The sequence below is a fragment of the Misgurnus anguillicaudatus genome, chromosome 23 (genome assembly GCF_027580225.2).
Source record: "Misgurnus anguillicaudatus chromosome 23, ASM2758022v2, whole genome shotgun sequence".
NCBI lineage: Eukaryota > Metazoa > Chordata > Actinopteri > Cypriniformes > Cobitidae > Misgurnus > Misgurnus anguillicaudatus.
This window is the reverse complement of record NC_073359.2, coordinates 23,165,883-23,183,716: the sequence shown is the minus strand read 5'-3', so window position 1 is coordinate 23,183,716 and position 17,834 is coordinate 23,165,883. Positions and strand designations below refer to the sequence as shown.

Below are 17,834 nucleotides of genomic sequence, written 5' to 3'. Positions count from 1 at the left end.
TATTTTTATCTTCATAAAGAGAATGCATAAAATGTGACAAAATAAATATAATAAATAATAATAATATTTATATATAAAAAAATCTATTGTTAAATATGTTAACTATTGAGGCAGAATTTTGGGCCAATCTGATTTCTGTTTGGGCGGGACTACTTTGAAATATTGGGAAAAATATAAAAACATATTTTTTTACTAAATTTACTAAAAATTTTAGCCCATTTATCTATCTATAATTTTAATGTGTAACAGTATCACAAAGAAAAAAAAAAACTTTTTTCCCTCTTCTTTTACCGTTTCTCCAAGTCTGAAATGAACTCCGTCCATCTCGACCATCGAGTACAATCGTGTCGTCTTGTCTCGTCTGATCTCAACCTTCATGGTATCAGAAGAGTAGCGAGCCCACACTACCAGGTATCCCACCGGACGACTGAACATCACCCCAGCGTAGGAACATCGCAGGTGGACGCTACTTCCTACTAGTTCTGGGGTCACCACGGGTTTTGTAGTAAGCGAAGGAAGGTTTGCTTAAGACACAAAAACACAAACAGGGACAAAGTTGAAAAATAAATGCAAAAAATAAAAAAAGTGAATTAAATACAAATTTAGGTTTAAATGGTACCTTTACATACGCCATTAACTTCGGTTTCACCAGGTGGGCAAGCTTTTGGTGTGAACTGTGAGACAACTTAAAAATAAAACCACAACAAATAAATGAAGAAACAAAGTTTTCAGTTTTTGCGTAGTCTTTCAATAGTATTACATTATGAATTAAGTAACATGCTTGCTTTATTTCAAACTTGTTTTAGTCAAACAATCAATCCCAGGATGCTGTTTCTTATTGTTTATATTTTGACAGGTTGTGTGTAACCATTGCAAAACTTATTAGGTTTGCAGGGGGTTAATATGTCAGTTTAAACAATACACAGTGTTGTGAAACCAAGCTCCTGCCAAAACTCCTTCCGATTGCTGGCATGGAAAAGTCATAAATCTGTAAAATACTGTTACATGAATTCAGTAATCTGATTTGCTTCGCCTGCAAGTCTTCAGTCACCAAACATCGACCCGAAACTATACAAATGACCCGAATGCTTTTGCGCACGGCTGATGATACGGTTATTTATAAGCTGGAGGAATAGTTTGCGAAATTGGGAAGGAAAGCATGGCCAGAGAAAGTGAAATATCGATCACGGAGTGCTGTTCAGTCCCCAATAAATGAGACAGTTTTCAGTTCACTAGGCTGTTAAACATTTACGGATGTGCTATTAATAACCCAAGAAGTCTACTATTATTATGTCGAATTATCTCAATAAATTTGTTCAGAATAAACTGCACTAGAACCAGACACAACTTTCTTGCCACTTTATCTGAAACATAAAATATCTCAGCAAGCAATTTTGCATTTAAAAGATAATTCTAATAATATCAAACACAGCCCAGACTAAACAAGGCAAAATTTGGGCTGACAGTGAAAACTGACATGTAAACATAGCCCAAAATAAATAAAATCATATAGACAAATAAATAAAACCGAACACCTGCTAATCACTGTTGACTTTGCTTACATGAATATCATAGATCTTGCAAGTTTTGTTGGCAAAAAAGACAGGGTTACTCATAGCCGGACTATATCGGGTCTATATAGTTAACCTGTAAAATGACGGCTATTTGTTGCTGGGTATGAGCCAGAAAACACTAAGTCATATTTTATCGCAATTTCAAAAGATTAAAAGAAGAAATTATATTTTTGTTCATACGTTTTCTTAGCCAGCTAAGATGTTGTTGTTTTTAAAACAATTAAGCACATTTTATTAGTATGTTACAAATTTGTTTAAATTAAAAACAATTCTTACTACTGTGATGTAAGAAAATAAAAATACCAAGTGAAGAGTTTCGTTGCAAAACGAGATAACCACCGTTTTTTTAATTGTTCAGAAATCGCGTTTTTTGGTTGTGCATTCCAATTAATATCAATGCAACTCCAGTTGGTTTGTTTTGATTTAAACCTTCATAACTTAAAAAATACAGCTAAGTAGCACCATAAAACAATATAATAACATGATAACATAATAATAAACATTTTTTTGACAAAAATGTAAAAAAATGGATTTATCTCGTTTTGCAACGAAACTCTTCAAGTGTTTGTTTTTTTGTGGTGGTATTTGTTGTACTTCCTAATGAAAAAAAAAAAACAATTGCAATATTTTCTGCAACAGTATTTTGTTGTAATATAGTATTACAGTATTAACCGTATTACAGTAAAAACACTGAAATACTGTTAATATTGTAATACTATATTACAGTAAAGAGAATCTAATTATAATCACCTTTAAAAGATATTGAAAAAGCTTTGGATGTGTGAAATCATAGAATGTAGGATGTGGTTTATTTATTTTTATTTATTTTTTATTTGTTTTTTATTTACTTACTTATTTTTATTTTTAAATCCTGCCTGGGGTTAGTGGTTATGTTTTAAATACTTTGTAAAAATCTCAATAAAGACATTTTATATAAAATCGCCTTCGAAAATAATGGGAATTGTGAAACAAAGAAACATAAAATACTAAAAAAGTAAAGTAACGTCCACAGAAATGACAGTAAATATAATTAGTTTAACTCTTTCCCCGCCATTGACGAGTTATGTCGTCAATTAAGAGAAAACGTTTTCCTGCCAATGACGAGTTTTTACGGCAATCCAAATTTCTGCTATTATCATCTAGGTGGCGCTCTTACACAACTTATAAAACAATGAAGCATCAACTGATTTAAAAAACTGTAAAAACATCATGTATGCTTTGAAGATTTTTCTCAAATTTTGGTATTTTTGAAGAATCATACCCATATTTGAGAGGTGATAAAAAGAGAATGAATAAAGGTAAGACACATTTTCATTTTATATATTGTATGTATGTGTATATATTAAAAAAAGAAAAACTTCTGGAAGGCATTGAACTTTTGTGAAAATCATAATTTAGAGTTAATATGCAAAATTGTCATAAATTTATCATTTACTGTATTTAGCAGACACTTTTATCAAAATGACTTACAAATGAGAGACCAAACTTTCTTTTGATTTTGGCAGTGCTTTGGGGAGGGGGATCTGACCTAAACAGATTTTTGTAACGTGCCGAAAGCAAAAGGTATTAGCCCAAAACCAGATTGTAGGTTTTAGGTTTGCAATGCAATATGAGCCCCTAAGTCACATAATCGTACCTTCTGCGCAGTATCCCATGCACCCTTGCGTCGGCTGCAGGTGGTACAGCAGGAACTCTCCACAATTTCGGACAGAGATGGGTATCCTGAAGAGGCAGCAGTCTTTGGTGCTTCCATGAAAGAACTGCCACGTGGCACAGGCTGAAAGTTTTTTGACCTCTCCGGGCCTGGGAAGAGAGCTGTCTTTAAGAGACAACCACACCGGAGCCTGAGTACCACAGCGGTTCATCTGCAAATACAAAGAGAAAAAATTTTGGCACAAAAACAGCAGAGAAAAACTATAAAAATGTATTTGATATAAAAAATAATAAAAATACATAAAGTATCTATGAAAGAACCTTCTGCATAATAATAAAAACTAATGCAAATTAAAATAAAAAAATAAACGGAACATATATATATATATTTGAATTAAAGTAAACTAATGATTAAATATTAACATTTCTCCACTCTAAAGCCGTCTTGGTCTCAGTTTGGTGCCAAAATTTCTGTGCACTTTTCTCAGACCCCTTGAAGTGAACCTAGCGTAAAATTTCCCCCTTTACTGCAATATGACCGAAACTTGGTCCCTTGTACCCTCTCACCTCAACACAGCGGGTCGGCATTTCTGCCGGTTTATTGTTTATGATGAAGCGGTACCATCCGGGTGGGAGCGTATGGTCACAGATCAGATCTTGTATTGCTGTGTTTTGTAGTTCGGTGGAGTCGAAATCGACGCTCCGATATGCGTTTCTTAAGATCCTGTGCCCGCCTGGATAACACTCTGGAGCTGTAAAGGACCAAGGTCACTGTCAAACAAAGGCATATTTTCATATTCATAAAGAATTTAAAACAACCTTTCGGCAAAGACAAAGACGGCAACCGGCTAAGGGCTTGAAAACATCACTCATGTTTAAGGTGACCTCCACTGTGGCAGACGTTTAACCGGCGTCAAAATAAATCACCTTCATCCGACCCCGTTTCTTGCTTTTTACTTAAGAGTTGCAGAAATCAGAGGCCTGACCGACGATGCGAGGCTTTCAAATAGAGGGATAAAAATAAATGTGTGTGACTTTCACACTAAAACCTTTCTAATCCCCTGTCTTTTCTTAAGACTGCACATCTGCAACCCCTACCCTTTCACGTCTGCTGAAGTGGGTCGTATGTCACAATCACAGCTAATTATAAGAGGTAGACTTCATCTCACGGCTTCGAGAGATACGCCTGAGGTGAACAGTACACCGGTAATCCTCTAATACTCTCAATGTAGATGCTAACAGAATATTTTGCCATGGCCTGTCTCTGTCAGTACACATGAGAAATTGAGACAAGGTGCGTAAGGATATAACATAATGAACAAAACAGACATAATCATTTGTAACTGACTAATGTGTTTCAGGTGGATACTGTTGTGTTTTGTCGAGTCTCGCCTTGAATTATTTAGAATTTCAAAACTAATGCTATGTTTTGAAATTCTGCATTTACAGAGATTCATGAAGACAATTTGCCAGGCCAGTAGATGGCAATGTTACCCGGTAGAGAAAAACTACAAGCCAACACAACATACATCTACAGAGCGATACAAATGTTCAAGCTGGCAAAAGCCGGAGAGAATACGGTGTCGTTATCAAAGACTCAAGGCCAATCTCATTTCTCTGTCTTACCCCTTTCCCTTTGTCTTCCCCTTGCCCCTCGAAACCGAGTGAAGGGGAAAGGGGTAAGACATATCGTTTGTATAAAAAATGAGACACCACTCGATTACCGTTTGCGTCACCTTCCTTTGCCGCTAACTGGCTGCTACGTAAACAGACAAGGGTTGACAAACAAAGAAGATGCCGTTGTCTCAGGTTGTGGTATCGATTGCCTGAGCGGAGCTCAACAAATAGCGCATAACTTAGCTGGTAGCTAGCGCCTTAACTAGCAATTCAAAACAAAAACATTACAATTAAAACCGCTTGAACATTTTTTATAAAAGTATCATAAAACATGAGTGTCATAATATAATCTCAATTAAACAACGTTAAAATAACGTTACTTTCATTTGTGCGACTCCTTGACATTTCGACGTTCATCAATAAAGATCCTACGTTAACGTTTACCCCTCTCTTTCTTCGTTTCAAGGGCTATGTATCCCTACGCCTTGGCCTTGGCCCTAGCCCTAGCCCTTGATCAAACTGAGAATTGAGACGCAACTTCGCCTCACATGAACGCGCAAAACCGAGGTGAAGGGGTAAGGGGAAGGGGTAAGACAGAGAAATGAGACGCACCCTTAGTCTTCAAATGTTTGCGTTTTCAGGACACCAAAACACTGTTGCCGTGTTTGCAGTTGAAATCATTGTTGTTTAACTGGTCCCTAAGAAAAGAAGAAAGGCTAATGGTGTAGTGAACAGAGCTCTGACATATGGTGCAGACGCACTTCCGACGACCCAAGTTCGAATCACGGCTTGAGGTCCTTTGCCAATCCCAACCACTATCTCCACTTTGTACTTTACTGTCTATCAAATAAAGGCAAAAATAACTTTAAAAAAGAAGAAGAAAGAATTTACCCTGGTGCTGACGTTGACAAAACAAAAAATGCGCAAACAGACAAATATAAATTTTTACGAGTCAAACCACGAACCAAACTAGGATTGTTTCGCCGATAGACGTTAGCATTGTGTATCAATGATCGTCAGACATATTGCCGATAGAGAGCATTCATGACAATAGTTGGTGATAGTAATTTTAATTCTCATCATAGTTTCACATTAACATGCGCACTGCATGCTTTTCCTCGCATGAGAGGGTTTGTGGGCTTTACTTTGCGCGAGAGAGCTTGTAGCGTGCGCAGATTCCTTCTCGCACGCACCTGGACTTGTAATGCGCGCGTATTTGACTCTTGCTCGGACATGAACGTGCTGTGGACTCCTTCTCGCACGTGAACTTGAAACGCGCATGACTCTGACTCTTCGACGCACATGAGCTTGTAATAAGCACCATTTCCTTGCACTAGACAGGTTGTTAGGCGCAAGGGTTTAAAATCAATGATCGTGTTGTTCCGTGTAGGAAATTTTAAGAAGGTTGCGGTCGTGACAGTGTTGCCCTTAGGGGACGTGCACACCAAAACTTTTAAACACGTCTGAAAACGCCTGGAGGATGCTGAATGCCAGCTGTTTTTCAGCTAAGTGCCAGCTTTCTTCAGATGAGCGCTTTGGTAGCTGTGATACTTCAGCTGTGAGCCAATTTGTTGCTGTGGTAATGTCCCGCCCCTCCTCCACTGTGATTGGATGGCCGTGTTAGAACCGACATTGACAAACGGAGCTTTTCACCCAAAGTTGAATATTTTACAACTCACGGCGCTCAGCACTGAGCGTGGAAAAACCGCTGAGCGCCGGTTTTCAATTCAATATTATTTATATAGCACTTTTCACAATTGTTAATTGTTTCAAAGCAGCTTTACATTAATAGAAGCAGGGGAAAACACAGAAAAATCAACAACATAATTAGCAAAATAAAGTGAAATTTGCAAAATTAGCGTGGAAGAAAACTGCTAGTTGCTGGCTTTTTGGAAACAATTGAAAACATGCGCTGGCCGTGGGCGTAAACGCTTTGGTGTGGACGGCCCCTTAGTGTAAATCGGCTTTTTTTGTCCATCAATCAAGTGACTTAATAAATGAGTAAAAAATAAACTAACAAATAAATTAGTAAACTATCCCCCCAAAACTATCCTGTATCTGCAATCTCACAGGGTGACGATAGGATGATCTCAAAATGGGGCATATCGCCCCTAAACCAAACAAAACAAAATGCTACACATTATAAACAGACAATAAATGCACAAAAAAATCAATCAAAACAACAACAAACAAAACAAAAAATACAAAGTAAAGATTGAACAAAAAAAAAACACCTAGCAGACATTCTATGGGCAGGGCGCGTTTGCGCGCTGTTTATGCGCGCCGAGCGCCTTGCGGTTTTCTGCCGCCTGTCGCGCACGCGTTTTTGAAGGAGCACTGAGAGCGGAGAAAGCGCCTGACGTCATTCGCGTCTTCCATTGTCCAATCGAATGAGCGGAGAGGCGGGCCTTACGCTGTGGTGAGTGAAGTTTAAAGTTGCTTTGAAGAACCGGACTCCACTCGCTCACTCTCTCCTGCGTGTTTATGCATCTCTCACCCTCAAACAAGGTCAGAGCAAGCGTCCTCTTTTTAAAGTTTCTGCTAATATGACAGTTAACAGCAAAAGAGCGCTCACGCTTCAATATTTGATTGACAAGACAGCTGACTCGGTGGTTGCTTAGCATATGAAAAGCAGCGCCGCACTGCTCTTTTTTTTAAAAAGGCAGTGCGTCGCGCCTTGCGTTTGCAAGCGTTTAAAGCGCTTTTGGTGTGACTGCCCCCTTACACAGTTACACATAAATTATACAATTTTGTGGCTTGTGAAGAAAAGGTGTACACACTCTCAGAAAAAAGGTACCAAAGTTGTCGCTGGGGCACTACCTTTTAAAAAGGTCCTAATATATATTTAGGTACCAGTATGTACCTTGGAGGTACCATGAAAGTCGTCATAATCAAAGTGAAGACGAATGACCTATGACCAGGATGGGACGGACCAGATACTCTTTTCTTTAATCCTGTCTGCTTAACAAAAAGACGACTAGGGTGGACTCGCAGGACTTTCCGCCCCACTGGAGCTATGATGAGATCATGTCTCGACTGGTACACAGACCATAGTGCCTTGCTCTTTCCCGCGTAATTCGGGGGTCATTACTCTTTAATTACGGCAGCAGCATATTACTTTTAAGGGCGTAATGGGGCGAGATGAAGATAAAGACATTTAAGCGATCATTTAATAAATTCATAATAGTGGCTCGGTGGGGCCTAATTCCAGGGGACGTCTCTTCGGGGGAGGTAATGATGTTTCAAGGTGGCCGCAATAAAGATAAGATTAAAGTTTAATGCAAACACACAAAGAAGAGGCTCACCAAGACATCAGTATCTACATTTTCTTTTGCAAAATTGCACTTTTATAGTTTTCATGGCCTTGCTATACAGTATATGGTTTTTTGTAACGCTTTTTTTATAAAGTAGGTGGTTGCTTTTGGGTCAAAAAAGCTGAACTACAAATCTTTGTGATGTTCTGGTCTTCAGATATGTCTCAGGTTCCAGGTTGTGAATTTTGTGGGACTAGAACAGGAGAACAGAAGCTGAGACGTTTGCCCAAGGGTCGTATATTACCTGCCAGACAGCGAGCCGCGTTTGATCTCTATCTGCTTTTGCAGGGGTGACAACCACCGTCGTATCGCTTTCTCACGTAAGGTCAGAGGTTTCACAAACACTTGTGTTTTAAGCCGTCAGACAGGGCGCTTGGACAGGGCAGGACAGGGTAAACAACTGAGATTGCCCGGCTAATTTGTTGACTTAGAGATGGGTTAGATTTCAGACTTTCTCACACCAGAGGATTCCTCAGCAGGACGGTGTCGGATTAAATGCGAAGACTGTATACTTTCAACAGTTAATCTGTTTAACACCACACCTGAACAATACAAATATTATTTTTTATTTTCTACTGTCATTATTTACTCAACCTCAATGTTTTTATCAACAAGGGACAATTTACACCACACGGTTTTCAACTAAAAGCTGCCAGGATTTCAGGTGCATCCTCTGTAGTTCACATTGGTCCAGCATGTACAAGATGTATTATTTCAGAAAAGCAACCATTACATTTAATAGTAAAAATGAAACTACAACAATTATGTCTTAAGATAAATAAATGTTAACTTTATAATGTTTTCAACTGAAATGTGAGAATTTCGGTGACGTATGTGGTCGACAAATGTGACTCCAAGGGGCTGTTTACACTTGGTATTAAGATGTGTTTTCATCGATCGGATCACAAGTGGACGAGTGAGACACATTACGTTTTCACCTCGTATTTAAATCTGTCTCTTTTGTCCACATTCAACCGCTTCTGTCCTGAATACTGTAAGGGGGCGGTCTGTTGTGAGACGGTGGGCGAGTCAGTCAAACGCGAGCGGGAGTAATGATGAGTTTATATGGACGCGAACTAATATTATGTCGGAGTCCGCTGCTTGTTTAGCAAGTAAACATGCTGCACAGTGTTTTTTACGTGTATATGTAAGAGCTTTCTCTGAATTTTCAGCGCAATTGATGAAATAGGATTGCGCAACTTTCACACGCTTTCAAAACGAAACTACGGAGAACACCCGCAGTAGTTTTATCAATGAAAGGCTAAAAATAGCACTGTTCACAGTCTGTTCACGCCAGAAGTCAGAAAAGACGTAAAACTTGTGTTTAGTACCTCAGATTAGATAAAAGGCCGGAGAGAAGGCGGTCGCGTGTGGCTGTTCGAACACATTCAACCACATGTGCGTTCCGCAACTACAAAAGCGATCCGATCGAAATGGGTTTTGACTACCTCTGAATGTGGTTGAAAGTGGTCGAAAGTGGACGAGCTCAAAACGTTTTGAACACCGTTTACATCTGGCATTAACGTCGATCGATGAAAACGTATGTTAATGCCAAGTGTAAACAGCCTCTTGGACGCACCTGAAATCCTGGCCAGGACGTGTCTGGGAAAAATGGCACGTATGATAATACTACATAACGTTTTAAAGTACAAAACGATACTCTACTACTATCATCTCTGTGTTATCGACAAAAACATGAATCCATGAACATGGTGACGTCATGTGCATGCATATTATCTGCTCAGACATTGCCAACTACTGGCCTGGCATTCATAATACTTTTTATATAGCTTTTTAGTCATTTGGGGATTTGGGGGTTGTAGGGGGTGGGCGGGTCTGGGCTGGGGGTGGTCCCGGACCTCCTATAAGCATTGAGGGACCCCATATAAAGCATAAAATAAAAAGCATTGTTTTTATTAAAATTAAAATAAAACATGAATTTAAAATTCTTGTGCTGTGCTGCCACAAAGCGATACTGTCCTTAATTTTGTTCCAATTTCGCAATAAACAAATCCAAAAGATTTCTCTCTAAAATAAATGTAAACTCTCAAGTGCACCTCGCTCTGTTTTCTGGAGAAACTGACAGATTGTTAGATTTAGGATTGGGTTAGGGGCTTTTAAAAAAATCTTTTCAAACTATTATTTTACACAAATTTGAGGGGATCAAAATTGTTAGGGTTTGACTTGAGGTTTCTTCGATTAAAACGTTAATGGCATAAACTTATTTCATGTTCACGTTTTTTCAGAAACAAGATGTAAAGGGATAGTTCGCTTAAACAAATGTAAATCCTGTCAATCATTTACAGTACTTATTCTCGTGTTGTTTTTAACCTTTAACATGTTAAAGGTGCAGTGTGTACATTTTTGCGGCATCTAGTGGTGAGGTTGCGCATTGCAACCAACGGCTCAGTCCACTTCTCACCCCTCGTTTTTGAAACGCATAGAGAAGCTACAGTAGCCGCCACCGGACAAACATGTCATCGTCGGAGACAAAACCTTTGTCCGTTAAGGGCTTCTGTAGAATCATGGCGCACAAAATGGCGACTTCCATGTAAGGGGACCCTCGGTGTATGTAGATAAAAACATCTCATTCTAAGGTAATAAAAACATAACAGTGCATTTTGAAAGGTCTTTATAGATCCCAGATCATATAGTTTTGTATAATACTTTGCATTTATGTCAATAGATTCTTCTAGAAATTACACCTTTAAAGGTGCAGTGTGTAAAATTTAAGAAGCATCTAGTTGTGAGAGTGCGAATTGCAGCCAACGGCTCAGTCCACTGCTCACCCCTCGCTTTTGAAACGCATAGAGAAGCTACAGTAGCCGCCACCGGACAAACATGTCATCGACGGAGACAACTTAGTATGTCCAGTAAGGTAGAAACATGGTGGCACAAAATGGCAACTTCCATGTAAGGGGACCCTCTGTGTATGTAGATAAAAATAGCATATTCTAAGGTAATAAAAACATAACTGTTCATTATAAAAAGGTCTTTATACACCCCTGATAATATAGTTTTGTATATTATTTTGCATTTCTGTCAAGAGAGCCTTTAAAAATTACACACTGCACCTTTAAGTTTCTTTTTTTTTTGTGAACTATCCCTTTAATCTGTTAAGCGTCACCGTCCCGTATACGGGACACCTAAGTTTACTTCAATATTGTTGAGGTAAATGTTAATCTATCACTACAAACTATATATTGTTGGAAAGGTCTAAGCCTCTAGAATACATATTTCAGCAGTGTTTTATAAAATAAATTATGTAGGGAGAGTAATTGATTCATTTATGAAGAGAGTGCGCCTCAAAACATTTTTAATACCCTGTGTCATTTTGCTTATCAAGTAAATGTAGTTTAATTTAAGAATTTTGCGATATTTTTACTGGAAATAAAGTAAAAAAACTAAGCAAGACATTCATTTTCGCAGTGTAAACCTGTTGCTTTGTTAAATGCGGTCAAAATATTTAAACTTCAGATGCTTTCATCGGCTGGAATCAAATAAACATCTAAGTGGTGGGAGCAGAACAAAAAAGCACAACTTTTCACTGTAACTGATTTAGTGGTTTCGCAAAAGTTGTGCGTTTTACAAGTTCATGTAACATGTGCTTGTATGAGAAGGTGGGGGGACAAGGAAAGGAAAGGGAGGGGGTGTTAGGGCTGGTAAATTCTCAGAGTTATCTGTTGTGACAGGCCGCCTCTCAGCTGGATGTGGAGCTGATTACACAGCAGGAGAGGAACCACAAGAGATATTCACACGTTACCTTTCCAGCCCCAGAGAGAGAGAGAGAGAGAGAGAGAGAGAGAGAGAGAGAGAGAGAGAGAGAGAGAGAGAGATGACAGACCAAGATAGAGAGAGTGTTGTAGCATTTATGCAATATAATTGAGTTTAGTAAATTGTTCTTGATATTAAAGTGAAATACAAGCTTTGCACAATCGTGGTTTTAAACAAACTCATTCATTTCCTTTCTTCATTCTGCCAGAACTTCACCCAAACCCTGTGGACCTACTAATGTCTTTTTCCTCTCTCATTCTCTATCTCTCTCGTGTCAGGCAAAGATTATGACATGTGACATTGTGTGATCCAACACACAGCTGTCAGACTTTTAATAAACGGAGACATCAACAGATAATTCACTCAAGATAAATTATATGACATGGACTCTTGAGTGAACGATCACAGCAGTTCAGCTGACAGTGTGTTGACTCTTACAATATGTGACTTTTTAATAAAACTTTTTAACTTTACCCTAAAATGAATAGTTAATGATAACATACATCACTATCTGTGCCAATAATGGCAACAAATCCTACAACAAACTCTACAATCTTTTCATACACTGGAAATACACTATGCGGGGTAAGCTGTCACAATGGGATCCTGGCATATAAATAAATTAATAAAATTTTTATTTCATGACTGAACAATAACTCTGAATCTGCATTAGTGTTTCTTGAAATGCATAGCCTATAACAGTCAATAATATTAATGTTTGTTTTATATGAATGTTATTATAAACAGGAATGTATTATAATGTTAGGAGGAGTTACCAATGCTTTACCAATGTCTACCCCATCTCCAAACTAAATTATATCATTGCAATATCAAGGCCAAGGGTTAAACATAATGCTTTATTGCATTTAAACATACATTTAACTTCTAATGGCAATAAGGTACTGTCTGGAGAAAAGAACAGTGAAGATATCAGCTTTAATCAGATTGACCTCACAATCACAACACTGACATTCCCAAGACAACAATTACTGCCACCCCTGGGGCTAACAGACACCTACTCACTGCTCTAATGACTGCTGCAAAAACATCTCTACAGAGAGAGAAAGAGAGAGAGAGAGAGAGAGAGAGAGAGAGAGAGAGAGAGAGAGAGAGAGAGAGAGAGAGAGAGAGAGAAGCGCAGCGCGCAGTCTGTATTTGGTGCGCAAACTGAGGTTAGATTTTACGCAGTTTAATCTGAACCCCTGAACCACTTTTCAATTCATTAAAAGCAGCTGTTAAGTCCTCTGTATCCAGCAACACTGAAGCGGATATTGAATATAGCCATGAATACAGTAATGAAAAATAATACACGTTTTAAATCTCAATTCAGTCACTGCGCGCACCCTATATTACCCAATATAGGCTACTTACTATACTGTTTTCAACTATGCAATATTTTAAAACGACTTTTAATCACTGCTTAGTAAACTAAAACAAACAAAGCACACAACATAATGCGTTTTCACTGTCCTTACGTCTTGAGCAAGTGCTTTCCTTTCTTTAAGTGCACAAATGTTTAATTCGCAAACGCGTAAACTCTTTAAAAACATGCAATTTATATAATCAATATCCGCCCAGCACTGCGTTTGCTCGTGTTATACGCGCGCAAAAGTTGCTGGTGAAACGCGTGACTTACCCAGTTGCGCGAGTAACTTCACAGGTAGTAAAAACACGCAAATGTAAGACTTTAGAAACACACTCCGGTCCATCTTTAAATCTCACTGCTGCGCTGGTTTCCACGGGCTTCCCATCTGAAACTTTGGGACAGTTTGGTTACAAAGAAAAGGAGTGATTCAACACGTTGCCATTTTTTTCACTACAGTTTAGTTGTGCACAACATAATTTCACCTCGTATGTGTACAGACAACTGTCTCGAGGAGAGAAGGGGGCTGACAAAGACCCTCAATTACCCAGAGAGGAGGTGGACACTTGAGTCTCCAGACGCCACGGTAAAGTGAAACAAAACCACTGACAGAACATAAGACAGACAGACAGACAGATAGATAGATAGATATTGGGTCTAAATTAATACGTTTTATTATTGATAATACTCTTAATTAATTTTGTATGATAAAGAATTGGTACATGTTGCCTTGATACAGGACTTTAATAGTGTAGTCCAAAAAACAATGTAATTAAATATATGTTGCATTGCATCACAAATCTGTGGGAAACAACATCTGACAATAGCAAACCATAGCGAACACAGGCATGTTAATACTGTAATGCTAACATAGCACATGACACCAATTAAGAAAGGAATTCACAAAGACACAAGACAACCTTCATAATAAAAGTCTCTATATAAAAACATAAAAACAAAACAAACCTTGAGTTTACCCAACATGTAAAATGATCTTCTTATGTGCATAATTTTGTTACGGTATCCTTATATCAGTCCAGGCAAATATTCATTTTTCCCTTAAACACAAAATAAGAGTCCTCATAAAAGCAATTAATCCATAAGATTTCAAATGTATACCTAATTCCACTGCTTTGAATTAAAGCATACCAAATGTAAAAATTAAATCAAGATAATCAATAATTTTTTACCATGAGTTTTTTTTTTTTGAAAATATCTGTCACTCTTCTTGACAACATCCAGCTTTCCGTCTAAACCTTTTTGATGTCCCATATAGCACACATTAGAGCTCTGCCTCTCTGGGCTTGTTTTCAAACCATATCCTTGGCAGGCCAACTGGGATAACCCTCCTAAAACCTTGGCACAATACGATATGGATGCCACCTGGAAGATGGTGAGAGAGCTGTGCTGTCTAAAGGCTGAATTTAGAGTTGTTTTATCCTATACTAATGCCTTCAGTCTGGGCAGGGGCTGCTGTTGAGGTCTCTGTCATGAATTGGCTTTAGTCAAGGTCTTTGGGTCTCGATTTCTCTCAAGCTTTTGGCTTACAGTTTAAACCTCATGCCAGAGGAAGAGCCTTTGGACTGGACAGGAAAAAAACATCTCCATTCTTTTACAGACTTGATGTGAAAGGATTTTTCGCTAAGCGCTAGATTTAAATAAAGTTCACAGAAGTTCAGATCAAGGATCGATGCCATGTTTTGAAATCCTATGGTAGCCACAAAGTTGATGCTACCCACTGCCATAGTATAGGAAAAACAAATACGATGGGTACCATCAACTGTCTGATTAAAAGAATTCATCAAAACAGAATAAAGAAACTCGTACAGGATTAAAACAACATAAGGGTGAATAAATCATGACTGAATTTTCATTTTTGGGTGAACTATCCCTTTAAAAACGTAGTTTCCCAAACGAGGGTTTGTGAACCCCTGGTGGTTTTTGAAGGAATTGCAGGGAGTTCGTGAGTTAATGTAAAACAATTAAAAATTACAATGAAATCATAAAATGTAATAAATAACTTTAAAATCACAAAAACAATACAACAACAATAACAACAATACAATATATAAAAAATCTGAAAACTCACTGAAAATGGACAAATCTATTCTATATAGAAATAAAAGAAAATTACTGCCTTATTTTTTGTTGTATTGTTTTTGTTATTTTAAAATTATTTATTTACATTTTATGATTTAATTGTAATGTTTAATTGTTTTACATTAACTCACGAACTCCCTGCAATACCCTCACAAACCACCAGGGTTCACAAACCCTCGTTTTAAAGGGATAGTTCACCCAAAAAATGAAAATTCAGTCATGATGTATTCACCCTTATGTTGTTGTTTTTTTGTTTTGTTTGTTTGTTTAATCAACTAAAATGTACAAGTTATTTCAACTTAATATTATTTATCTTGACTAGATGAGTTGTTATAACTTATAAAATAGTTGAAATATGTCAACTTCAATACATTTTTACAGTGTGTGAAGGATTTAAATGCATATCAAGAAACATTTAATTTATAATAATACACTGTAAAAAAAATCCTGCAGCATTTTTGTCACATCAACACATATTTTATGTTACTTTAAATTAAAGAATTAAATTTACAAGTTATGTCAACTTTTATAAGCCAACACATACAATAGTATGTTGAATTGACTAAGTTGTTTTAAGTTGTTTAAACCAAGTTGCTTTAACTTCGTGCTGAATTTTTATACAGTGTATATTTGGTTTATGTTTACAAAATCTGCTAAGTTACATTAAAATGTTTACATGAAGCCTGTATATAAGTTTCAAATATGTTTAAACAACATACCTAAACAACTGAATAACCGCAAATGTGGATTCCTGACCCAAAATGATCACCTGATAATATCATGGTCAGTTGAGGAGGTAACCATAGCAACAGTATATTTTGCATGCATCACTATCAGTAGATGACATTTGATGACAATTTCACAAATTAGTTGCTACAGAAATGAAATAATCTGCACAAATCTGCGCTTTTAAATCATGCGTCATGACTTTAAGGTGGTAAATCAGTATTTTTCATGTTTTTAAAGGTTATGCTGTCACATAAAAGTGGTGATTTGAGAAATCTTGATCTAGAAATAATTGAAAGGTGTGATTTAACCATTACCATCTTTTATTACAAACGACAATGATATTAAGGTTAAAATATATATAAAAATCTATAAAAATATCCATGTAATGTGTCAACTCAGATCTCACCTTATATAAAAAGTTATGTATGTAACTTCTATAAAGTTATTTTTAGTAGACGTCTATTATTATCAACATTTTTCATGTTGAGCTCCTAAATGAGTTTTTCTCAGCACACGCGCACATGGTTTCGCCCCATGTGAATCGGGCTATTGTCAGTATGTTGTGTTGACAAGCAAACAGTCCTGCTTTCTTTGCTTTAGTGCTGATAAGCAAACTTCACAGGGGGCTGAGTGTCAAATCAGCAGGTAACAAGCGAACCTGTCTCGCCTCTCAATCTCATACTGAGTTTAAAACTAAGGGAGTGTTTGGTGATTCATGAAACGTTAATGCATGTGTTCAGACCAGCAGCCATCAAATGAGTCTCGCATAAATCAACACAATGCAAAGTAATATTAACTTTAGCTCTTACTGTGTTAATGCATTCATGGTTATTTCAGAACAATTTACAGCCGAAGGTCTAACAAGTTATGATGGAGATTATGGCCTATTTTGGTTCATGGAGAGAAATCATAGAAAAGCAACTTTATTTCAGTGTTGGTAATTTGCATGTCAAGTGCCATTAGGAATGTCAGGAACATTTTTATTTATCGATTAATTTAATTTGAAAAAGATTACTGCCAAACTTTCAAGAAATCTAATTTTATCAGATGAACCAAAGTCCCCATCAAGTAATAGCCATCATTTTATTATCTACAGTAGGTTAACTATAGACCCAATAGCTATGAGTAACCCACTTTTAGGCAAAATAAATTTGTTTACATATATTTGTGAAATGTATAATATTCCATCATGTAATCAAAGTCAACAGTGATAACAAGGTGCTTTGTTTTATTTGTTTATTTATTTATTTTTGGGCTATTAAACATCTATTAAATTTTTCAAACTTGCCTTGGGTTAGCCTAGACGTCTGGGCTGTGTTTGAATGGATAGTAGATGTCTTTTGAATGCAAAATTGCTTGCTGGGGGATAATCAGATACATAGGAATTTAAGGAAGGAGGGTATACATTAGGGTGTTCCTTATAAAGGTTCAATTCTTTGTTTTAATGTTCAACTCGCACCCTCTAAATGTGTTAGGATATCAATAAAAACACATGGTGCAAAAGTTTTGAATTGTTCCTACAATATCTAGAGGTTGCTCAAAGCCTTTGAATATTTACGAAATCACATAATTTTGCAAAAACTGTACCATTTAAAATGCACAACACACATAAAAGGGTAACTTTGTTCCAATTATTTTAGTTTCTTCTGATCCGAGTAACCATTTAGCGGACTTGCTTCGTGTTACTTCAGCTATGTCTCAGTGTATTTT

The 17,834-nt window shown here is 37.2% G+C and overlaps 1 protein-coding gene across 1 annotated transcript in view; it reads right to left on the bottom strand.

The window, feature by feature from the left end:
• The window catches only part of LOC129453855 (von Willebrand factor D and EGF domain-containing protein), an 84,471-nt gene extending 70,709 nt beyond the window's left edge, over positions 1–13,762 (bottom strand). Inside the window, exons 1-5 of the mRNA XM_073861755.1 lie at positions 13,569–13,762; positions 3,795–3,979; positions 3,211–3,439; positions 620–685; positions 292–524 (exon numbers count right to left, since the gene is read on the bottom strand). Coding sequence (XP_073717856.1) covers positions 292–524; positions 620–685; positions 3,211–3,439; positions 3,795–3,979; positions 13,569–13,641 — 786 coding nt within the window. The 5' untranslated portion in view covers positions 13,642–13,762. The remainder of the gene's footprint in view (positions 1–291; positions 525–619; positions 686–3,210; positions 3,440–3,794; positions 3,980–13,568) is intronic.
• Positions 13,763–17,834: the final 4,072 nt, after the last annotated feature.